General features: G+C 55.1%; 1 protein-coding gene across 1 annotated transcript in view; it reads right to left on the bottom strand.

Annotated features, from left to right (window-relative positions):
• Positions 1-233: 233 nt before the first annotated feature.
• RET (ret proto-oncogene) overlaps positions 234-23,753 on the bottom strand; it is a 51,455-nt gene continuing 27,935 nt past the window's right edge. The window contains exons 5-20 of the mRNA XM_060642091.2: positions 23,194-23,389; positions 21,643-21,842; positions 19,259-19,517; positions 18,401-18,526; positions 17,802-17,912; positions 17,067-17,189; positions 15,930-16,186; positions 12,822-12,969; positions 11,272-11,379; positions 10,067-10,281; positions 9,862-9,984; positions 7,549-7,619; positions 6,117-6,254; positions 4,911-5,010; positions 2,824-2,971; positions 234-1,475 (exon numbers count right to left, since the gene is read on the bottom strand). Of these exons, the coding sequence (XP_060498074.1) occupies positions 1,318-1,475; positions 2,824-2,971; positions 4,911-5,010; positions 6,117-6,254; positions 7,549-7,619; positions 9,862-9,984; positions 10,067-10,281; positions 11,272-11,379; positions 12,822-12,969; positions 15,930-16,186; positions 17,067-17,189; positions 17,802-17,912; positions 18,401-18,526; positions 19,259-19,517; positions 21,643-21,842; positions 23,194-23,389 (2,481 nt within the window). The 3' untranslated portion in view covers positions 234-1,317. The remainder of the gene's footprint in view (positions 1,476-2,823; positions 2,972-4,910; positions 5,011-6,116; positions 6,255-7,548; positions 7,620-9,861; positions 9,985-10,066; positions 10,282-11,271; positions 11,380-12,821; positions 12,970-15,929; positions 16,187-17,066; positions 17,190-17,801; positions 17,913-18,400; positions 18,527-19,258; positions 19,518-21,642; positions 21,843-23,193; positions 23,390-23,753) is intronic.

Here is a 23,753-nt window from a genome sequence, read left to right as displayed (position 1 = left end):
TGCTTTTGTGAAATGCCTGTAGGATACAGTATTTGGATGAGGCTACTGTCAATCTTTCACAGTGCTTTAAGTCTGAAGACCAGGCAGTGTGTTGGTAACCGACCCTCTCCTGCAAAGTTACAGACAGAAGAGCTGTCGGGGACTTCCCGAAAGCCGCCTCCACAAGATGGGAGGGGCACTGAGTGTGTGTGACCACAAACAAGCAGTGAAGAATGACAAGAAGCTTATGAGTCATGGTCAGAATCTAATAAACAAAAACGTCTTGCTATATAGCAGCATTGAGTTACAAACACAGAATGAATGGATACACGTACCTTTTCACACAAGCTCTATGAGAGCCAAAACATTGTCTTTTCCGCATCAGAACTGTGATCAGAAGGGTAGCAATCCTCGGTCACTGTCAACGTTACTTCTAACAGAACTAGCTGAACTGTCCCTTTTAAACTGCGCACTAACCCCACCCACTCCTAATGTGCGAGATGAGGCACCGCTTTCTGGCACTGGACGGATGCGGCACCCTGGGGGCTGGCAGGGGTGGGATTCATGGCAGCCGAGTCTCGGCTGTTAGCAATCCCGGGACGGGAGGCCACTCCACTCAGACGCCCCTCTTCTTCATTCTGTTCTTGCCAGAAGGTAGTGATCACTCAGTGATGGGAACAACAGTGAAGTGTTCAGTGAGCCCTGTCCTCTCACACTGCCTATCTACATAGCATCAAATCTATTGTGCTAAATTGAAGAATCCATTTAAATCATGATAAAAATCAAATGTCTTCCTAAGAAAAGGTTACACGATTAAAAACAAAAACCAAAAAACAAACCGCTCCCAGGATCTCAAATGCTGAGCTGAGGCCTGTCCCAAGGTCCCCTTGTCCCCTCCAGCCCTGGCCAAGGGTTCGATACCACGATAGGGCCTTGCTGGGCTTCTTGTTCTGAACAAGGATGTGTCATTTGGGCCAGTTTTTTTTTTTTTTTTTTCCTGCTGCCTTTTTTGGTGTGTGTGCTTCATGTTTAAATCGTGTTGCCTTGTTTGCTGGCAACAAGAAAAATCAAACCGCTCAGGTAGTGAGTGAGGGACCCACACGTCTGAGCACAGGGTGTGGTGGTCACTGATGAACACAGACCAACACAGAGCACTGCCAAGGGCTGGAGAGGAAGGAATACCTAAAGGCTGGACTCAGAACTCTGGTCCAGCCCGCTACGTCTGCCAGGAGGGAAAATCACCAGCCAGTGTGACGTGCACAAAGGAGGGGCCGGCAGACTTTCTGTTCTCGGCATGTTTCTTCCCCTTGTGAGTCCGTTACCTTTCACAAAGAAATGTTAACTATCAAATGCGTCCATTAATTGTGCCGCTGAGGGTGAAACCATCCAGTTAGCATATACACTATCATTTGCATATCTTGGACACACAGTGTTAGTGCCATCAGCTCTCGTGAGTGGTACAGGACTCTCTTCAGGCCAGTTCGGGTCTGACATGCCTAAAAATGAAAACAGATCATTTGCTCTGCACTGAAGAACCAAAACTTCATGTGCAGACAGTAAGGCCTTGGCAAAACTCCCTTTGAGGTTCAAACCAAACTTTCTGGTTTTCTGTGCCAATTACATGAATGGTTTCGTGCTCCGGGTTTCCAAAACACTGTCATATTTGGGGGGAAATATCACGTGCTCTCTTGGTAACTGTAACTTAACAGAAACTCCCAATTTTGACTTTTATAAGCTTCGAACTCCCAAATCTGATATAAATATTTGTTGACCTGTTTAAGTCTTTTTCTAAGGCAGCATAAAGCATTGCTGAATTAAAGGGCTCACTGCAGTGGGAAGCTTCTATAAAAAGTTTTCTAATGTAAAGAAGCCTACTCATCTTCCATCCAAACCCACCACGGAGGAGAGAATCTTCCAAATCAAGGGTGCGCACGGGCGAGCCCCACAGCGTCGACAAGACAATGGTGTGTGGCACCAGACCCAAAGCCAGCAAGGAATCAGTGACTCAGGAGGCATGCAAAAGGAACAATCTCGGCTGAAAAATGCTTGACACTCCAAGATTTAAAAGCAATCAATGATCAAGTTAGGAAACAGAAAAAATTTTCAAGTATTTAATCAAAGACAAAAGAAGGAGTTTTGGCAAGAACCGTATTTACTGTCCATTGCAAGACCACAGCACCACAGACTATGTTCTTTCAGAAGCATTTGCTCCAGCTTGTAGCACTGACTTCATAAGTGACAACTGTCATGACGGTGTGTAACGCAAAGGATGTGAAAACAGCAGTCTTCATGTGTCCTCCCTGATGGTGGGCATGTGGGCTGGGCTGAGCTCCCTAGTATGGAGTGGCCTCCCAAGAGCCACCTGCCCACCCAGATGGGTTCTGGGAGTGACCACAGGCTGTGCCCTCAGTGCAGGCGGGGTGGTGCCGGCTCCTCCTGTCTTAATGAAATGCCTCCCCAGATTGGGTAAATTTATCCCAGTAGTTAAATTAGAAGTACTATGACTTGATGCATACCCACCCAGAAATGACTTGTTTATCATTTTCTCAATATCCCCTGAGAATTCTGCCCAGCTCTTTCTTTTCTATTATCATAAGTTGCTAGGCAGTGTGGTAAGTATACTTATTTTCACATCCTTTAAAAAAAAAAAACACACACACACACAGTTTCAAAAATGCCTGAATGTAAACGGATGCAAAGTCAGACATTTACAAATAAAAAGGTTCAGAGAGAACTTTGGTTTCATTCAGACCAGAAACACTCTTAAAAAGCATTACAGAGAGTAAGGATAGTGCAGAGAGGAACGATGTTGCTAGAATCTAGTAAATGCATGTGAAATTCTACCATAGAGTTTGTTTTCAATCCACGTGGAGGGGAGGGCTCGAGGGAGGGGAGCATTATTACAGTCCACCAGGGGCGTCTCCTCCTCCGAGAGGCCGTCGTCATAAAGCAGGGAGTCGGATGGGGTGGAGGCAGCCAGGTCCAAGTAGTCCTGGAAGACAGAGATAGTTGGTCATCCCCGCGTGGGTCACTACTGGACATGGCCCCTGCTCCTCTCCTCACAAAGGCAGACTCACTGGCTGAGTCCCACCTCATGCTGGCCTACTAGCCTTTCCTCACGACCTGAGCCCCCTGCCAGACAGCCAGCACTGAGCCCTCCCAGCCTCTGCTTTGCTGGCCTTGCTCCACAGCCCTCATTGCTCCCTCTAGAAAGTCACCTGCCTGGGACAGAAATGTGCTCCTTCATTGCCTAGTCTTACCTCTGCAACATGCGGGAAGGGGGTGGGTTACTACATCCAGCACTGGGGAACCGGCCCATTTTACCAAACCCAAGGCTCTGGGAGAGCTCACTGCAGCCCCATTACTCATGTGCGAGTGCCAAGAAGCATCTCTGACCTGCTAACATTTTTCAGCTTTCCTCTGAGGACTCCCATCTAGAACAGAGCATCAGGACTCAGAAATCTGAAGTCATTGACATGGGTTTTGCATAGGAGGCTGTTCTGGGCTTTAGCTCCCAAGCGTGATGATTTCTCAGTGCCTGCCACTTCCACTGCCCTGGTTAAATGTGTAAAGAACAGTTGTAGCATTTTCCTGGATGCTTCTCTAGGAAGGTTGGCTCTCTTGGCATCACCTGTTATTTTGATTTAAGGTAATCCTGCGTTCACAGGATTTGGAGGCTTGGCCCAAATGGTACCCTGATGTTAGGTTTTATTACAAGCGGCCTACACCAGGCACATTTGTTTTTGTGTTTGAAGAAATGCCAACTTTTAGTAAATGTGCCAAGGTAAAGATGAAACCCTGAAACCCTGAAGGTAAGATCTGTGTCTGTATTGTTTACTTGTATCCCCAGCATCTGAGACAGAAAATGGTACATAGCAGTTGCTCAGTAAATATTAATTGAAACTTGTCGGCTTTCTCGTTTACCTACAGAGTTGTAACCCAGAGGCATATGGGCTGAACTGAGTGTCCCAGATATGATTTATTTGGACCAGACTGAGCTTTTGGAAGTATTCATTTATTTATTTTGAAAGAGAGAGAGAGGGAGAATGCAAAGAGCACAAGCGGGGGAGGGGCAGAGTGTCTGACCCGGGGCTTGATTTTGATTGTGAGATCATGGCCTGAGTCGCAATCAAGAGTTTCAAGCTTAATCGAGCGAGCCACCCAGGCGCCCCAGCTGTTGGAAATTTAAGTGAGTTACTAACATTAAAAACTGGAAAGCTTCAGGGGTGCCTGGTGGCTGGGTGGGTTAAGCGTCCAACTTTGGCTCAGGTCGTGATCTCATGGTTTGTTAGGTCAGACCCTGCGTCGGGCTGTGTGCTGATAGCTTGCCTGGAGCCTGCTTCAGATTCTGTGTTTCCCCGTCTCTCTGGGCCCTCCCCTGCTCAAGCTCTGTCTCTCTCTCTCTCAAAAATAAATAAGCATTAAAAAAAACTGCAAAACTTTACATAAATATTCTTTAAAATTCAGAAGACTAGGCACTCTGGTACTCATATTCCTATAGGTTATGTGTGGCTACAACGAGAGGTCCTTTAGAGGGGCTGGTGTGCTCCTGTTGGCTGCAGTCCCCACCACTCTGTAGCCGCTTCCAACCCCCCGCGGGGCCCCTCGCAGCTCTACTCTGATGACTTGTTTCTTTACTGAAAATGATGTTGTTTGACTTTGGAATATTTGCTTCCCACACCTGTCTGTGGACAGCTCTAAGCATAAAGGGAAGAATCTTGGTTTCTTTATGATTTGAGAAGGGGCCTGGCTCAAGGAGAAGGGTTCAGGTGCTGGCTGCCTTCAGGGGACGGCACGACCATCTCCCTTTGTACGGCCTTGCTCTGATCCTGCACTGGGAACTCCACAGAACAGGGGTGAGGCTGGAGTCCCCCCACTGCCATGTTCCGCCTGAAGGTGGGCAACGCCAGGAATTAGCCCCAGGTACTCACTCTGTTCTTAACCATCATCTTTTCCAGGTCTTTGCTGATGTCAGCAAACACTGGCCTCTTGTCTGGTTCCTGCTTCCAACACTGCAGCATGAGACCGTACCTGGCGGGAAGCACAGATGAGCAATTATGACCCAGCATGGACTGCCCAATCACAGCCGCCATAGCCAGCACGGTGCCCTGGGCCCACAGGGCTCTGTTCTCAAACCCCAAAGCTGTTTCTGCGTCACTGGACATCCTTTGCTGAGCTGAGCCAAGATCCAAGTGTCGTTAGGGGGTCAGGGTGCCTGGTGCTGTGGTCCAGCATCCTGTGGGTCTCCTTGCCCTTGAAAGAGATTTGTTTTCCCTTCCTTTTCAAAGATGTTGGTAAACAGCTGACAGGATGCCATGCTCAGTACGGGGGCTAGTCCTTAAACTCTTATCAAGTATGAACTGGTTATGGAAACAAACAAAAGCTTCTGCCAACCACACCTCTGCCTTGGGCCGTCCTCACTTCCTCATTTCCCTGGGGCCCGGGCTTGGCTGCAGGGCCTCCAGGGCTGCCACGTGGGTGTGCCCTGAGCCGCCCAGGGACGTGGCACCTACTCACCCCTGCACTCCCTCATCTAGCCCTGAGCCAGGCGCGTGGCAGGCACACAACAGGTTGTGTTGAATGAATGGACTGGCCTGTTTCTGCCCCTGGTGGTGCCTTTCCCATGTGTTCTCAGCCTGGCCTCTAAGAATCATCTGCTGGAACTACCATGTGGAGACTCCGGCACTCTTGGGCTGTGGGGCAGGCTCTTCCTGCCTGCCACCTGCTGGCCTCTGTGCCTCCATGTGGGCCCTCCCCAGTGTGCACTCCTAGGGTCATTCTGAATTATCTGCCCCTCCCCAGGTGTCTGACAGGGACAGGCCTTGGGCTCAAGCTGCTCTCTGGGTCTGAAGCACCCTTTTATCCTTTCCACCACCTTTCCTTGGCCTTACTCCCCCTCATCCATGTAAGCCTCCACCCACAGGAAACCCACTCAGCTCCCAGCAGAGTCAGGGTCCCCAGCACCTGCCATCGTGCCCAGTGCTGGTTCTCAGCCTTCTGCCTTGGTGTGCTCTGCCCTCTTACTACCTACTCCCTGGTTCACCGTGGGCTCGTGCCCAGGGCTGCTCAGGAACAGCGAGGGAATGAGTGCATTGTCTGTGTCTGAGGGAGGCTGGGCCAAAGCAAAGCCTGCTCACATCTCCTCACTGCAGTTGTCGGGCCTCTCCATCCGGTAGCCTGTCTTCAGGAGGTTGAAAAGCCGCTCCGGAGGGATCCCAGGGTAGGGGTTGCCCCCCAGAGTCACAATCTCCCACAGCAGGACACCAAAGGACCACCTAAGGGGAGTGAGACAACCAGTGGGCGGCTGCACTGGGCCAGCGGCGTCCCCTTCTCGGCAGACCAGACGTCCATCCCCCCAGCTGTTGTTGACCTCATCAGCGCCCCCAGCGCAAAGAGCCAGCCAAGTGCTCACGGATTTCAGCCTGGGCCTGACTGCGTGGATGGATGTGGAATGGAGGTAGGGATGAGCCGGCTGCCTGCCCTGCTCTCACGCCTGCCGTGCACAAGGCCCACCAGGCCGCCGCCAGAGCTCGGCCCCCACACCCACAAGGGGTACTCGGCTGGCCCTGTGGAGATGCGCCAAAGCACCAGGGACAGCACAGAGCAGCCGGGCAGGTACACCAACATGTGAGGCGGGGACTGAGGCCATGGGGCTGCCTGTACAATTCCTTCACCTTTTCTGTGGGCTTGGAAACGTAAAATCTTCAAAGAAAAACAGCACTGGCACAGAAAATTATTTAACTGTGAGGGAGAACTTACTGTGAAGTGGGACCAAAATCACATTGTAAAATAGCATCATCACATGAGCCCACTTACAGAGATAAGCATATGCCTGCACACCATGGAAAACACTAGACGGTCTTGTAGGCCAGGACCTTCAGGAGCTACTCAGGGGCCGTGCGACCCAACTGACTTGCAATGTCTTCATTACCCTTTGCCTTTTCCAACTGTCTACAGTCAGCTTTACATAATCCGAATACAGCTGCTTAAAACTGTTTAGGAACTGCCTTTTCTCAGCCCACATGATTCAAGAAATGCATGTGCGTTGATGGAAGAACACTCAGAAACAAGTCTGCTGTGTTTTTGAAAACCATCAGGTCTTATGATTTGACCTGTAAGGCCAAGTGTTGGTTCCTCTCTTCAAGCAGATTGGGATATGCCAACCCAGCAACTCACCCAAGGCCACCCTACCTATGGTAGGACTTGTCTGAGCCCAGCCCACGCTCAGGCCCACAGAGGGGAACAGTTCAGCTGGGCCTGCGTGGCACTAAGATGCCCAGGGAGGAGAGGGAGGGGCTGGCAAGGAGGATGGTGAGGGAAATTTCCAGTTACCCATTCACTGTTCTCACGCATTCCACTGTGACTCTCAGAACCACTGCGTGGGCCCCTGCCGTTTGCTGAATGAATACATGAAGGCCCCTCAACTTGGCAGGGGGGTGGTCATTGCAGATGGTTGGTATGAGCCAGTGTTGGGGCCAGTGTTGACCCCCCAGCCACGCTGCCCAGATGGGCATCGTGGCACCCTATGAATTGTAACCTTGACCCCAGGAAGGCAACACCCATACTTACACATCACTTTGGGTGGTGTAGATATGATCGAAAAGAGACTCAATTGCCATCCATTTGACTGGAATCCGACCCTAAAAAGGGAATGACGGAAAGACATTAACATGGCTCTGACACCCTGGGAACTGGGGATGGGGAGTGTGGAGCCATGTCCTGTGCATTTCCAGCTCTGGAAGGATGCTGAGGAGCAATGTCCAGAGTGCTCCCAGGCACAGAACTAGCAGCAGAGCCTCAGAGGGGCTGGAACTCTGGTCTCCCAGGCACAGTTGAGATGCTGGAGGGAGTCAGCTGGCCTGCCCACAGCTACACAGGGCGTGCTCGTCATGCATCACATCCCTGCTGAGAAGAAACCCAAGGAATCAAGACCACACCCAAGCCAGGTTTCCCTAGGGCCAGGTCCGGAGGGCTCTGGGGTGCCCTGGGTGGTGATGCCCAATGTGTGGGCCAACAACACCATCCAGCAAGATCTCCTGATTTCTGAGGGTGAATGAGTTCAGGAAACCAACTTCCAGCGTTTCCATCTTGGGGACTTCTGAGGCAAACCAACACACTAAAGGCTTTTCTGAGAAGCCCTGAGAGAAGAAACCTGTTTCCATGTCTTGGGGCTTCTTTTTTCCCTATCATTTTATCCCACAGCCCTGTTAGCACCCTCTGAGAAACTGCGCCCACTGCAGAGTTGTTGGGGTCAGACCTAACAAATGCTTTCCAGTGCAACTTGAGAAACAAGTTAATAGGTAAGTCTTAGGACAAGAATCAACCAAAAATGTGGTCGATCGATTTTAATGCAAAATTTACTGCAGTCTCCTTTTCTTGAAAGCATTCTTCACGATTTCCAACCTTCATGAAGTGTGACTTTTTGAGGTGTGAGTGTTTGTAGCAACACTGCCTGCTGCCTGTGCTCTCTAGGAGGACTTGTGCTTGGATGTCTGTACTTCTCTGCTCCCTGACACAGGCCATTTTGGGGGGATCAGTGCATCTATAGAAAGGCTGTGTCCACACCCCTCCATAGGGGAAGCGGCCCCTCTCCACTTCCCCTTTAGCAGTTCTGAGATATGCTGTCACAACAGAAACCCCAGAGGCAGCTGGGGTGCCATTAAGTCCATTAAGTGACCAACTCTTGATGTCAGCTCGGGTCACGATCTCATAGTTTATGAGTTCAAGCCCCGTGTCGGGCTCTATGCTGACAGCACGGAACCTGTTTGGGATTCTCTCTCTCTTTCTGCCCCTCCCCAGCCCATGATCTCTCTCTCTCTCTCTCAAAATAAATAAGCTTAAACAACAAAACAGAACCACAGAAACCCCAGAAAAAAATGAAACATCATCCTCACAGTCTGTGGCGACACGGGGCTTCTCCTAATCCCTTAGAACAAATCTGAAGTGTATGTGGTCACTTTTTGTGCTTCTCTTTTTTGAGCAGTGTCTGTTCTGAAAGCTGGTAGGCATAGCTCTTGAAAGGCCCCAGGAGTGATCCTGTCCGGTCACCAGGAGGCAACAGGAGGGGCTGAGAGGGCAGTGGAACTATGTCCCCCTGCCAGGCTGCCCAGATGGGCATCGTGGTGCCCCATGCATATAACCTTGACCCCAGGAAGGCAACACCCACACTTATACATCACTTGGAACTGCCACAGGGCACTGGACAATACAGGGACACAAATTTCCCCAGAAGGGCCCCCAACCAACTATTCCAGTGGTTTGGAGAAAGCGTCTAAGAATCCTACGTTGCATCTCTGGACTCCCTCTCCAGGGCCTCCCTGTGAGCCTTCCAAAGTCACTCAGCCAGGGGTTCCCAGGTCCCTGTTCCAGGGGAACCCCCACCTGTAACGCAGTTCATTCCTTTCTGCCCAGAATGACTGCCACAGTGAGGCTTATTGACTTCAGTCTCCTTTGAGCGAAGAGCTAAGTTACACAGAGGAAGCAAGGGACCTTTCATCCTGTAGAAGGGAGGGGAACAACTGTGGAGAAGAGAACTGTCATTTCTGCAGTGCTAGCTGACCTTCAAAAGTGATGAAAAGCAAAAGAAGCTGCAGGCCCAGCTTCCCAGGGTTGCTCTGAAAGGGCGGGTATGGCCCTCAGGAAGAGAAGGAACAGACACAGGGACAAGTCCTGAGCTGGGTCTCTGGGGACCCACGATTAGGGAGGGATCTGAAGATGACAGCTAGAAGTTTATACTCTAAAATGATCTGCTGTCTCCTCCCCAGGTGCTCTAAGGGCTCTGCCCAGGCCCACTGCGGGAACCCTGCCCCACCCCCACCCCACCCCCCCACCGCCCTCCAACCCCTCTGGGAGCCCTGGGCCACACCCCTGGGGACCCGGTACCTTGCTCCTCTTCACATAGGAATCCTCTTCATAAACGTCTCGGGACAGGCCAAAATCCGAAATCTTCATCTTCCGCCCCTCAGCTACCAGGACATTTCTGGCTGCCAAGTCCCGATGGACAAGCTGCAAGGAAGACAGCAACAGGGACGCCTGAAGCCCGGGCCCCAGCGCAAGCGGTGGAGGCCCGGGCTGGCAAGGCACACACCTTCATCTCAGCCAGGTACCGCATCCCCCGAGAGATCTGCCAGGCGAAGGAGATGAGGTCGCCCATGGTCAGGGCCCGCTCCTCGGGGTTGTCCAGGTAGCTGGAGCTGCGGCTGCCTCCGCTGCCCACGTAGCCGGGCCCCGCCTTGCGGCTCTCTCGGAGGAAGCCCCGCAGGGAACCGTACTTGGCATACTCCACAATGAGGAAGAGCGGGCCTGGGGGCAGAGAGGGGGCTATGAGCTGGCTACCTGCAGAGCCTGGGCCGGGAGGAGGCTGCAGGGCCCCTAGGCAGGCTCTGCCCCCACCAGTAAGTGGGCACAAGGACACAGCCCTCTCTGGCCAGTGGCCTGGGCGCCGTGCAGCACGTATTTCAGTCCCGGCTCACTCTCGTACGGCTTGCTCTCCTCTTTGTGCTGGCCATGCCAAAGAGGCTCCCTGGGCGGCCGGGCGCAGCCTTCTTCTGGGGTGCCCAAGGCAGGCGGCTGCCTTACTAGTGCTGCCCCGGGAGCCAGCCCCCTGCTGCCAGGACGTCACGTCTTTCTACATCCTCGGCCCTGCTGCAGCACAGGCTGGGGATGGCTGACGGACGCAGAGGATCTGGAGCCTCGTGTGGCACCTGCTCCCTGTTCTCAGCAGCTCGTAGGCTGCAGTCTTGTCCCAAGCCCAGCCTCGAGTCCTGCTGGTGTCCATCAGTGTCCTTGCTGCCCTCTCCCTGGGGGACCCTGCCCTCTCGTTCCCCCAGCACGCACATCTGCGTGTACGAGGACACACAGTGAGAGGCCCTCGAGCAGCACAGACCAGGCCAATCTCCTGTGTCCTTATGTGAGAGATGGTGACGATGCCTTCACCATGCAGGGCTGGGCTTGGGGTCACCTGGAGGTCACGACACTCCTAGTCCCCAGTAGGTGCCCAGGACATACCATCTGTTTCTAGGGCTCCCTGCCCTGGAGCTCTGCCTGGAGCAGGGTGCTGACAGACCAGGATGTCACCACAGACCTCTGTGCAGCTACAGCAGGCCCGGGGGCAGGAGCCTCATGCAAACACCGCTGCAGCAGCCCTTCCTGATCCTCTCACTGACGCGGGAGGATGCAGGCTTCGGGTGGGGCCAGAGCCAGAGAGGACAAGGAAGGGGAAGGAGGAAGAACGAAGCAGCCCAGAGCCCCCAGCCTGCACTGGGCAGCTGCCTGTCCCTTGGCCGGCCTTACCGTCCTGGCTGCAGGCCCCGTACAGCTTGATGACATGTGGGTGGTTGACCTGCTTCAGGAGGTTGAACTCTGACAGCAGGTCCCGCAGCTCACTTGGGGAAGCGTTCTCTGAAATGCACGCAAACAGAGCAGGCTGCAAACCAATCCCTTCTGGAAGCCCCCTCTGTGACCACCCTGGGTCACTGACCCACATCACAGGTCTGCACAGACCCTGGTTATCTCCTTCCCAGACAGCCGACCTAGGTTTAGACAAGGCCCCCAAAGACCCTGCTATTCAGGGCTTCTCTCAGCCTGTAGAGAGGGTCAACAGCTGCCTCATCTGCTTCTGGGGAATAACAACCCTGAGGAGCAAACTTCCTTATTGGCAGGCTCTTTCCATGGAAACCCTCCTGGGACCAGGCTGTGTGTGGAAGTGGCTGCATTTCCCTGCAATTGTCATCTTTCAAGGACAGTGGTGCACAGAGACCGTCCTCATAAATCCCGGGAAGGTAAGACGCTTGTCCCATGTCCTAAAACACCTGCCGACCAAGCACGCAACAGGAGGGTGAGGCCCTGGAGAAAGTTGAAGACAATGAGGCTTCACAGTGGTGGCCTCTCACCATGCTGAGCACGTGCGTCCTGAGGGTGGGCAGAGCTGTGCTTGGGCTCCCAGCAGGAGCCTAATCTCGAGGGGAGGGATGTGGAGTCAGAAGCTGGGGCTCAACAGGCCTCCTGGGGCAGCTGTGCCACATTGCACCCTCTGGCTGTGCACTGGAAGTGAGAGGGCGGCTGGGAGATAGGGTGTCAGGACCCACATGTGGCGGCCTGGGCTGGTCTCAGTGCGGCCCCTTAGTTCCTGGAGCCTCAGGGGGGCATGGGGAGACCCCAGTCTGAGGGCCTAGGTAAGCATTCAGAAGCACCCACTGGTTCAGGTAATGGTTGTCACGGTGTAGCCCCACCTGCGACACTAGAATTCTCATGTACATCTGCCAGCTTGTACCCACTGCATGGCCACTGGGCCCTTGGGCCACTGGACTGTCCACCCAGTCTCTGGGTGGACACCAGTGTTTGCGTATGGGTAGGTGAGCATATACCCACTTAGAGGCAAACTTGTGGCATGACTGGTCATAGGGCCCTCGCTGAGGGCCACAGGGACAGGCCAGGCAGGGCCCCAGGGGGCAGGGGCCAGTCCCTACAGGTGGCTTCTTCACCAGGACCCCAGGGGCTGAGAGGAATGAATGGGGCAGACTGGGGAGGGAGAGCTGTCAGTTCAAGACAAAAAGGGCTTTTAATTTTTTTAAAACTCAGATCTTTACCCAATATTGATGCAAAAGCAATACCACTCTAGAACCTTCCAAGTGAGGAAAGTCCTCTTGCCCTGTTTCTCCAGGGCCCACCCTGGCCCATTTCATCTGTGACGGGGGTCTCCAGAATGCAGCCCCTCAAGAATAGCAATGGGGGGCTCTGGAGAAGGCTCCCAGCTGGCTGCCAGCACCCTGGTTGTCAGGGGGGCTTCGTCCAGCCCTCGGGGCTCCTGCAGAGCCACCTGTGCACAGTGCATAGACAGGTACCTTTCAGCATCTTCACGGCCACGGTTGTGTACCCTGCTTTGCCTTTTAGCCGGAAGGCTGTCGCCTTAACCACTTTTCCAAATTCGCCTTCTCCCAGGGTTTTCCCAAGAACCAAGTTCTTTCGAGGGAATTCCCACTTTGGATCCTCCTACGTGGAGTTGAAGGAAGAAGAAGAAGAGAAGGGAGAAAGCTGGTGAGGGTAGGAGGAAAAGAGGACGGCAAGGCCCATAAGTGAGCCCCCCCTCCCCCCACCGTGGGCAAGCACCAGTGTGTAAACAACAGTCACCTGAACCTGTGGACAATGGGCACCCACCTGCACTGAGGGCAGGACCCCAGCTGGGCAGGATCCCACACCTTATGGGAAGATAGGTGCTGACACAGAATGGCCTGGACTCTGGATGCCTGGACCCTTGCTTATCCCTGGTCTACTGAACATGCCTTGGGCCCTCCCAGGCCCATGTCCTTGTCTCTCAAACAAGGGGTTCAGGGCTAGCCTAGCACCCAGGGGGTACTCACATGGGAGTGTGGCCTCTTCCCTGGGAGTTAAGCCCAAGCCTCCCAGTGCTGCCTCTGCTTTGGACTCCAGGACCATAAGCCACTGACATCCCACAGACCAGGTCCCAATCTGTCTTCTCTAGAGAACCCCCGGACCCCCAAGAGGACTGAATTGGCACCAGTGGCCCAAGCTGCCTCCTGGCCAAGGACCCCCAGCTATGGATGGAAGCGTCCAGGGCAACTTCCCTGTGTGGTGCTCCAGAAAACGTACCACCGTGCTACTTGGGAACCTCCGTCCTCCTCTGTGGAAGATGCTGCTCCTCCCATGGGACTGGCCATTTCCCTGGACCTGCCTCTACCTGTTCCCCATGCTTCCCACGCTCACCTCTACCCACCCTGCCTTCCCACTGAAACCCAACTCAGATTACTCTGGGACACCTTCCCAGACCCCAGCCTGGCCCCGCATCCTTGAACTCTGACTGGGGATGCCAAAGCCTATCAGGAACCTTCCCTCCTGGGCCACTATGGGTGTCTGTTGCCCCAGCTCTCCCTGCAGCTGGGTATGGTTGTGGCCTGGGGGTGCTGCTATGATGTGACCTGCCAGACTCATCTGACCCACACAGATGACACCACTGGGCCCCACTGCCCTGCTGAGCAGGACCATGGTTTCCAACACCCATGTACAGGTGTGCGTGCTCTTCATGGGCAGAGGCAGCCTCCCCTCGGCACCACATCCAGGGTCCCTGCTGGCCAGCTGCTGGGTGTGGTGGTGTTGCCTCAAGTTCCCCAGGAACCCACAGTCAGGGTCAGGGTTGACAATGTCATCACTGTTACCCTGGTGTCCTCAACCCACACTGCACTGGAGAAGTTTTCACTGCACACAGAAACTGCACTAAGCATGCGTAGACAGCACTGACTTGATCCTCTTAAAAGACATTAACGCTTCTTCCCACTTTATACAAGAGACAAGTAAGGTCCAGCAGTTGCGTAATATGTCCGTAGAGCTGGTCAGGGTCCTCAGGCTGGGCTCTGGCTTCTCTGTGCCGTGGGCCCAAGCGGACGTGGGCTGAGATTGGTGTGTGTCCACTTGCACAAGCGCCCACAGGCACTGCCCTTCCTGTGCACCTCACCATAAACTGCCTGGGTTTACAAAGGATTCAAGTGGCTCATCCCACAGGCCTGCTGTCGAGGCTGAGACGCTTCCTGGGACAGGGGTCACAGACCCCCTGTCTGCTGAGCGACTAGGACTAGGAAAGCCAGGACGGAGGCCGCAGTGTCTGCCACAGCTGGGGATGGCGTCCGTGGCCCAGACCCTCACTAAGGGGGAGTACCCTTGAGTAGTGCCCCTGCAAACCCCAGCCACCTCCCAGCCCTGCTTGGGCACTGCCAAAGGCCCCGTGACTCCTGAGCTCCCTACTCGGTGACCCCTGTCAAGGTGCACACTCTGTGATGCTTGCTGCCAGGCCGTGGGCGGGGAGCCTCTGTTCACATGCACCCTCGGCGCTGAGTGTTCTTCTCAGGTCCTCTTAGAACCCGGCTTCCAGCTCCGTGGCACCTGCCAGCAGGCATACAGAAGAAGCGTGGCAGGTTGAGGGGAGGCCTGGCCAGGACGGGGGCTCTCAGGAGCACATAGTGACTGCAGGCCCAGGACCTCCCATGGAGAAAGGGGATCGGGAGGCTGCCGGCTCTGGGTGGCACTCTCCATCACCCAGCCAGTTAGGGTCCTCTCGGGCCTACCTCCTCCACAGCTGGCCTAGAGGCCCATGGCACCCCCTCTTCCACTCCACAGATGAACTCCCCTCCCTACTGCTGCCACCCTGGCCCAGCCCCTGCCTGCTGCCATCACTCGCCTAGCTGAGGACAGTGCCTCATCACAGGGCTCCTAATTCTTCTTCTTCTTTTTTTTTTTTTTAGCATTTATTTACTTTTGAGAGAGAAAGAGCACAAGCCAGGGAGCTGCAGAGAGAGAGGGAGGCACAGAATCTGAAGCAGGCTCCAGGCTCTGAGCGGTCAGCACAGAGCCCAAAGCGGGGCTTGAACACACCATCTGTGAGATCATGACCTGAGTCGGTCAGATGCTCAACCCACTGAGCCATCCAGGTGCCCCACAGGGCTCCTACTTCTGCACCCACCCCGGAGACTCCCCAACAGAGGAACCTGCAGAAATGAAGGCAGAATATGGGCCTCCTCTGCTGAACCCCCAAGCCCCAGGGCCCCACCCACCCTCTGGGAATAAAATCCACACTCCTCCTCAGGGAGGAGCCCGCAGCCCTCAGGGCATCTGGAGGACAGTTGCCTATCAGGTATGGCATGGCCCACCCTCCCAAATCTCAGTCCACCTAAATGAGCACCCATCACTCTCCACTCTGCTAAACTGCCTCCATGTCCTCTGCCCTCCTTGGAAGGCAGCTCCGCGGAGGCTGGGGCCTTGCTTGTGATGTCTTCCTGGTGAGTGAGGATGCATTAGCCACTTGTGGGCTACAGGACGTGGCACGAGGAAACCCCGTGTGCCCCTCCCCGCACCTCCTAGCTTCCCCAGGCCTGGGGTGTCTGTCACCCACAGTGCCTCCAGGAGGGATGCCTCCCAGGCGGAGGTCCTGCGCGGAGCCTCACCGGGATCTTGAAGGCGTCCACAGAGACCTGGTTCTCCATGGAGTCCATAGAGGGCCGGCGGGCGCCGGACGAGGAGTAGCTGACCGGGAAGGCCTGGGCAGGCCGGCGGAAGGTCATCTCAGCAGAGGCAATGGGTGGCTTGTGGGCGTTCTTGTGGTAGCGGTGGATGCAGAAGGTGGAGAGCAGCATGGAGACGACGAAGGAGAAGAGCACAGCGGCCGCGATCACCGTGCGGCAGAGCTCGTCACACAGCGGCTCTGCAGGCAGGGGCGGCCGTGAGGGACAGCGCTCTGCGAGGGTGCCCCGATACCAATGGGCACCAGCGTGGCATGACTGCAGCAGCGGGAGGACTGCTGTGACAAGCCGGGCGGCCCGGCAAGTGTGGCAGCACGAAGTCGTGAGCATAACGCAGACACTCACACGGCACCGACCGCTTGGCAGGTCACTTTCCCTGCGGAGACTGCTATCACCCTCCTACGGAAGGGCCAGGAGGCACAGGGGGTTTAAGCAGCCTGCCCGAGGCCACCCAGCAGAGGCAGTGTATGCACTGTGCTAGCCCTGGGATGCTGGCAGCCGGGGGGCTGGCAGGCAGGCAGGCAGGGTTCCTCTGCTGTGTTCCCAGTGTATTCTGTATTTTCTTTGTAAAACTGGGAGAGGGAAGGAAAGCGGCTCAGGGCCTAGTGCCATGCCGCAACAACTCAAATACAAAAAAACATCCCTGGGCCCAGGCAGGAAAGCTTCCCGTGTGCTCAGACCCATGCCACCTACCCGCACCTGCTGGCCCAGAAGGAGCACCTGGAGGCTATGGCTGGGAGAGTGGGGTTCCAGTCAGATGGTGCCATGGGCCCAGAGAAGGCCCTGCACAAGGACAAACTGAATAGATGTGGAGTTACTAGGTGGAAGAATTTTCCAGCCCAACCTTTACCATAAAACTTCAGGGCAGAAAACTTACTCTGTAGAGGCCCTGACCTAGATGCCTCTGCACAGATGAGGGAACCGAGGCCCAGAGGGAAGGAGGAGGGTCTCCCGGGGTTTCACTTGCCTTCCTGCAATTTCCTCCCTGGCTCGCTGGGGCTCAGGGAGGTGCGGGGAGCCCTGCCCTGCATATGGCCCCCGCAGTGCCCCCCACCCACTCACCCTGGCTGTCTTCAGGTTCGCAGAAGCACTTCTTCTCTTCTGGGAAACAGTTGCAGATACCGAAGCCAGCTTTAATCCCCCAGCGCTCCCCTGGCTCATGCCCACCAATGATGCTGCCGCCCCCTGGTGACAGATGTAGCCCACTAAGCCTCCTGGTCTGACCAAACCAACCAGGACCACCCAGGAAGAAGCATGAGCAGTCCCTCTGCACATGATGTCAGCATATTAGGCCAGGGGGTGGGGTGGGTGGGAGACATGGGGGTAGGTGGGGGTGGGAAGGGTAGTGAGCTCTGAAGTCTGGGTCACCTGGGCAGGAATCAGCACAGTCTGCCCCCAATCCAGTGGCCCCAGCAGGTAGAAGAAGGCCCCCACAGGCTGTCCAGGGCCCTCGCTGAGGTCCACACATAGTTACTTTTCAGAAGCAGACAAGAGGCAGCAGGAAGCCAGGACAATCAGGGGTTGGGAGCTGTACCCATGTGAGCTGCCCAGGGTGACACTGGGGAGTGTTGGTCCAGGCACCAGTCTCCAGAGGTTGTTTTTTTTTGTTTGTTTTGTTTTGCGGGAGGTGGTGCAAAGCCCTTTGTTCAAATGAAATGTTAGAAAAAGTCTTGGCAAAAAAATCCAGGCATGAGGCTTGTCTGGCTGAAGTGCAGGTGGGAGTCCAAGCCTCTCCCTCCCGCTGGCTACTCCCACCCACCCGGGGCCCTTGAACTTGTAGGCCCAGTAGTTGCTTACGGAGGCAGTCCTGGGGGCAGATGTTGACATTTCTGCTCTCCACGGCATCACAGTGGCCATCGGGGCAGGTCTTGATGCTGGGGGAGCAGGTGGAGAAGTTCCTGGTGATTCCTACGACACACGGCAGGCTGGTCACTACCACAAGGTCAGATGGCCAGGGCCAGAAGGGCGGCACCCCAGGGCCTCCCAGGCCAACCCTGTACCCCCTAAAGGAGCAAACTGAGGCCCAAGCAGAGAATCCGTGAGTGGGATCCATGGGGTGGTGGGCACAGTTCAGAATTTGCTGCCATCTACACCCAAGCCCTACTGCCTGGGGCCACATCCCAACTTTGGCCCAGACCTTCCAAAACCCAAGAGGACCTGTGGTCCCATGGCGATGAGAAGACTGCACGTCCTTGTACCGCCCGTGCTCTGTGTTCATGCTCACCCTCTCCTGACATCAGGAACTACAAACGGGGACAAAGTTCTGGAGAACACATGTGGAGAGGGGAGGGCCATCACAGTGGCCGGCAGGGCCTACATGGACCCCATTTCCACTCAGCCACCATTACCCCTCTCCCCCGCCTGGCCGCAGGCCCCTGGCTCTGCGTGGGGCCTACCTTTGCCATCTCCCTGTCTCCACTCGCACCTGCCCGTCAGAGAGCCCAGGCCGCCGCACTCCTCACATTCAGGGCGTCTCTTGCTGACTGCACAGGACAGGGGGCAGCCTGGCTCCTCAGCCACATCTGGGGGTGGCAGAAAGCTGGTCACAGAGGGCTGGCCTAGGCCCGGTGTCCAGCCAGCATCCAGGGGCAGAGGGAAGCACTGGCCAAGCTTCTCTCATGGGTGAGGCTAGAGGGGTGGGGGTGCCTCTGCATCAGGGCACAGGGCAGGATGGGGCCCACTGAGGAAGTAGGGTGGTACCACGGTCACAGCAAGGGGTGGGGCAGCTACTGGGCTAAGCATGGAGGGAGGATGTGACAGGGCTACACTCAGCCAAAGATACACATGCACGGTTACACCTGAATTTCAGAGAGAACACTGAATGCTTGCTTTGTGTAAGTACATCCCTAACACTGCATCGACATACTTGGAAGTCTGCAAATGTTGTGTGGGACATACTTACAACAAGAATTGCTTGTTGCTTACCTGAAATTTAAATTTAACCAGGGTCCTGTATTTTATCTGGCAGTCCTATAGCAGGGCGTGTATAGAATGCACTGGCAGTGGTGACGGGGAATAGTGACCTTTCACTACTCAGTCACTCTGGGCTAAGCTGTTTTATACTTTCTCCTTGTCACCCTTCACGCTTGGCTATGCAGCGGGCACTCTTAGTCTCATTTTGCAGGGAAGGAGACTCGCGCCCAGGGGCACTGCCATCGGGTGAAGGGGGCAGGCCCAGGCCACTTCTATGAGGGAAGCCCATGGCTCTACCATACCCTGCCCGTCTCCATCCTCGACGCGGCCCCGGCACTCACATGTCCCCTCCACGGTGACAACCAGCAGGGCCTGGGTCTGCTTGCGGGTTGGCCGGTCGACAGCCACTACCGTGTACCGGAGTTGAGAGCAATCGGGCCGCTGCAGGGCTTCTGTGTCGTTCACGAAAAGGTTCCCTGTGGTGTCCTCTGCTGAGGTGACCACCCCCAGGACACTGCAGTTGGTGCTGGAGAGCTGCAGCCTGTACTGCACGTGGATGCCGCTGAACTCCTGGCAGTTTTCCACACAGACTTTCCCAATCTAGGCACGGGGCACAGGAAATGCCTCAGCTGGGTGCGGCACTGGCTTGTGATGGTGGCTGGAGGGGCCCCTGGCCGGCCTGAGTCCTGGAACAGTCCCCTACGGGCTCCAGGTATGACAGACCCCCCTCAAGTCCCCGTCCTCCATGCCCCTGGAACCTGCAGACCCATCCAGATGCCTGTACCTCCCCTGCCCTGCCCATCACACCACCGCCTACCTCCTGGGGGCCAGAGGTGGAAGAACTCAGGGCCCTGCCTCCAGGCAGGTGCCCACTCTCCCGGCTCATTCTTTACTCACCGGCTCCTTGAGGCATGAAGGCCGATTGGGTCCCCCCTCCTGCCCTCCCCGACTTCCGGCCAGGCCGGTTTTGGGGACCACCAACTGCCATCCTGAGTGCATGTGGCCCGGTTGCTCCAGGTCACCTGCCTGGTCAGTCAGAGCACCGTGCCCAGGCCATATGATTCTGCCTGTCCCACACGAGACCCAGGGGCCTTCCTGGCACTCTGGCTGGAGCCACTGGGAAAGAGGGGATGCTTCTCCAGGGGATGCTAGGCAGGCAGTGCCATTGCTGGGGCCCGGAACTCTCCTTACCCCTCGGCCACTGAAGTTCAAATTAGACACTGGTTTCAGTGGCTTAAAACCAGGAGCTCTGACTAGTCAAGGCCGGGGGGCAGAGGGCAGGCTGGGGCCTGGACTGCAGCCACTTAGCAGGCGTTCACTCAGCCCTGCTCAGGCCCAGGGCACAGCCAGGTTCCTCCACACACAGGCCCGACACCACAATAAAACTACTACCTCCTAGATCTCCCAGCACATTCCCATATAAAATGTGCTTACTTCCACTCTCCCATACGGTCCTCAAAGTTGTCCAAGGTCACTATCCTCAACTTACAATCACAAAGACCGGGGAGGGGGGGTGAAAGATCACAGTGAGTGTGAGGCCGTATTGGGACTCAAGTCCCTCTGATCTCAAGTCTGCTGGAGCACAGGTGACACACCTCTTACGGTATTTGCTTCCATTTGGCACCCCCTCAGAGACCCCTCGGACCCCTCTGCCTTGTTACCTCCCACCACCCTTGACCTCTGCTTCCATGAAAGGTCCGGGGTTGGGTGGCAGGTCAGGGAGCTTGGATATGTCCAAGGGTGGGGTCCTTTGTGTGCTGGACCTGGGTGGCTGTCAGGAGCGGAGGGTGCATGGGAACCAACAACAGAAACGGGGACAACTGGAGATGGCCTTAAACATGACATTCTGAAGAGGTGTATCCGAAGCTGCTCCATTAGGAAAGAGCAGTATGTGAAGTCATATGCATGCTGTAATGGCAAGCAAAACTACAAAAATCCTTAAGAGAAACATTCTAGAAAGAACTGTACTAAAATGCTAAATACTAGTTGATAGGGAGAGAAGGGATCTCTCCTCCCTGTCCTTCATCTTTTTTAACGGATACTTACTACTTTATGTTTTTTTTTCCACTTCTAATTGTTATTTTTCAATGAGAGAAGGGATCTCTCCTCCCTGTCCTTCATCTTTTTTAACGGATACTTACTACTTTATGTTTTTTTTCCACTTCTAATTGTTATTTTTCAATGACAAATGAAAGATAAGCTCTAGTAAACGCACATGCAGAAGGCAAAGTGCAAGTGCTCCCCACCTTTCCCAGCAGAGGGCGCCACTGTTACTTGCTGCCTGCATTCACACGCTCGCAAATTCCATCAATGAAAATTTGTTTTTGAACATACGGAGTCATGGGAGGCCAGTATTTTTACAAATCACTTTTCACTTAACAATCCACCAGGAGCATCTTTCCAAGTCAGCCTACGTAGATTTAGCTGGCATTGCTTTTACAGTTGGACAAAATATGTTTTAAATATACAAAGGAAGACGGCCACAAAGAGGTCCATGGTGCCCACTAGCCCTACCCTTGTGACTCTGTCAACTCTGTCATGGCCCCAGCCTCCCTGGCCCCGTGCCCGTGGCTCCCCCTGGGCCACTCTGTGTACACGTTAGGCCAGGGAGGGAGTGTCTCTCAACACCAGCCCTGCTTGCAATCTGTAAAACAGAGTGCCCCACCCTGGGGGTCCTCGGTCCCTCCATGCCCCTCCCCAGGTAGGCACTGGGCTGTGGGCTCACCTGGGCAAAGCGGCGGGCCCGCCTGCTCACAGTGAAGGTGTAGGTGCTGGGCAAGTGCAAGCTGACAGGCAGCACGGACACGTTGAAGTGGAGGAAGAGGGTGCCCTCCCCGGGGCCCTGGAAGTCCGAGTCATTGACCAGCACGGTCAGCTGCAGGGAGCGGTTCTCCGAGATGGGGAGGCTCCGGTTGAGAACCAGCCCTGTGGGTGGGGGCACGGTGATGACTGCCTGGGCCCACTGCCCCGTGCCACTGCGTGCCTCCTCCCAGCCATGTCCCCGGCACATATACACGTGTGCAAACACAGATTTTCACACATATGGTGCATGGATAACAGATGCGGCTAAGTCAGAACCACTGTTTAAATGTTAACCGTTGTGCCGAGCTGGAAGCTGAGAAAATCCTTCTCAGCTGGGAGGTAACCTGTATGTGTGTGTGGTACGTGTTATGCGGTGTCTGTGTGTCGTGTATAGGGTATATGTACGTATATGTGGTAGGTATCGGGTATGCACATGGAATGTGTACGTGTGGAGCATGTATGTGTGGGTGTACACGGGGTAAAGATGTACCACCACCGAGGCCCTGGGAAAACTATACTGGCCTCCATTCCCCCAGAGAACTCCTCCCAACAGCAGCAGCCTCCAGTGGAGTCCTGGACTCCATAGGCCCCCAGTGCTCGGAGCCTGCACACTTCCGTGCACCTGCTGAATGGCGTGGCTGTGGTTCTAGTTTCGCAGAGACAGGAGGATGAGGGTCAGGAGGTTTTGGTACACAGGGTGTTTAGAGTGAATGAGCCCGGGCAAGGATGACATTTCCCCTTGTACAGGGCAGGAGACCTTCAACGGCTCAGAGTGTGTGAGGAAGATGAGAAACAAAAAGGATCAGGCCAGGCAGAAAGGGGTAAAGGTACCAGCGATTCTGGGTTCCCCCAGAAGCAGGTCCCAAAACAAGGATTCAAGTGCAACTAGGGTATTTGGAAGGATAATCCCAGAAAACATGGGCAGGAGGGTGGGGGGGAGGCAAGGCAGCTGATGAAGATGCCCCATCCTGCAAGGGAGCACAGCAGGCCCCTGGAGCTTAACCCTGTGGGAGCCAGACAGGACAATCTTTGCAGGATCCTCTGGCTCAAGCACACAGAGATGCTACCGGGTACTAACCTCTGTGAGTAGAGAGCTATGGGGACTAGGGAGAAATAATCCCCAGGTACTTGGCCACCTCGGAGGCAGCAAAGCAGATGCCAGGAGCCAGAGGAAGGCCTCAGGAAACGATGTATTTGTTTGTAGTGGGCAGTGAACCCTGGCATGGTAAGCATGAGGAAATGTGGGAGGGTCCCGCCAAGGCCTGCCACGAGGCAGTTCAGTGAGAGAACAAAGCCGGTAAAAACCCACCAAGGTGGCCAAGGTGAGACCAGTGGAAGACGAGGAAGGGCTGGGTGGAGTGGAAGGATCTTTATCCCAGGGTCAGAGAGCAAGGACAAGTATCTGTGTTTGTAGGATGCTACAAGGGTGGGATTCCCTAGGGGGCCCAGCCAGGCCACGCCTGGTCCCTCTTACTGTAGTCATGCACAGTTGCCCGCACAAAGCTGCCGTTGGCCTGGGCCAAGGTCTCGTTGGGGGAGTGCTCGATACGGAATGTCTGGAGGACCCAGGCATCCCCAGAGAGTAGTGTGTTTGTGTATCGCTTCAGGAGCTCCCCGGATGCTGGCACCACGTCTGCATCGAAGACACGTATTTTGGCCACCACAGTGCCCTGCAGAAAGTAGGGGGTGCCAGTCAGAGCTGGTGAGAGGGACCCCTCAGAGACCCTGTAGCCTGAGACTTCAGGAGAGCACGTGCACCAAAGGCGGGGCAAATGTGCACACTCAGAGCCAGTTCTAAGGACACACTGGCCTGGGTTCAAGTTCCCAGAGGGTCCCTTGCCAATCTGGCTCAGTCACCCTCCTTGGGCCACTGTGCCTCACTTGTGCAACAGGTGTGACAGACATCTACAGATTTCCCCTAGGAATGGATGAGAGCAGATGCCCAGGTGCTTTGCTGATAGGCTTCACCCAGGTCTCCATGGAGCACAGCAAGCTGGGCCCCACAGGGTGGAGGAGTTAGCTCACTGTCACATA

Source organism: Panthera onca, chromosome D2, assembly GCF_046562875.1.
Source record: "Panthera onca isolate mPanOnc1 chromosome D2, mPanOnc1 haplotype 2, whole genome shotgun sequence".
In the NCBI taxonomy this organism is placed as follows: Eukaryota; Metazoa; Chordata; class Mammalia; order Carnivora; family Felidae; genus Panthera; species Panthera onca.
The sequence above is the reverse complement of the archived record's forward strand: the minus strand, read 5'-3'. Positions and strand labels throughout refer to the sequence as shown.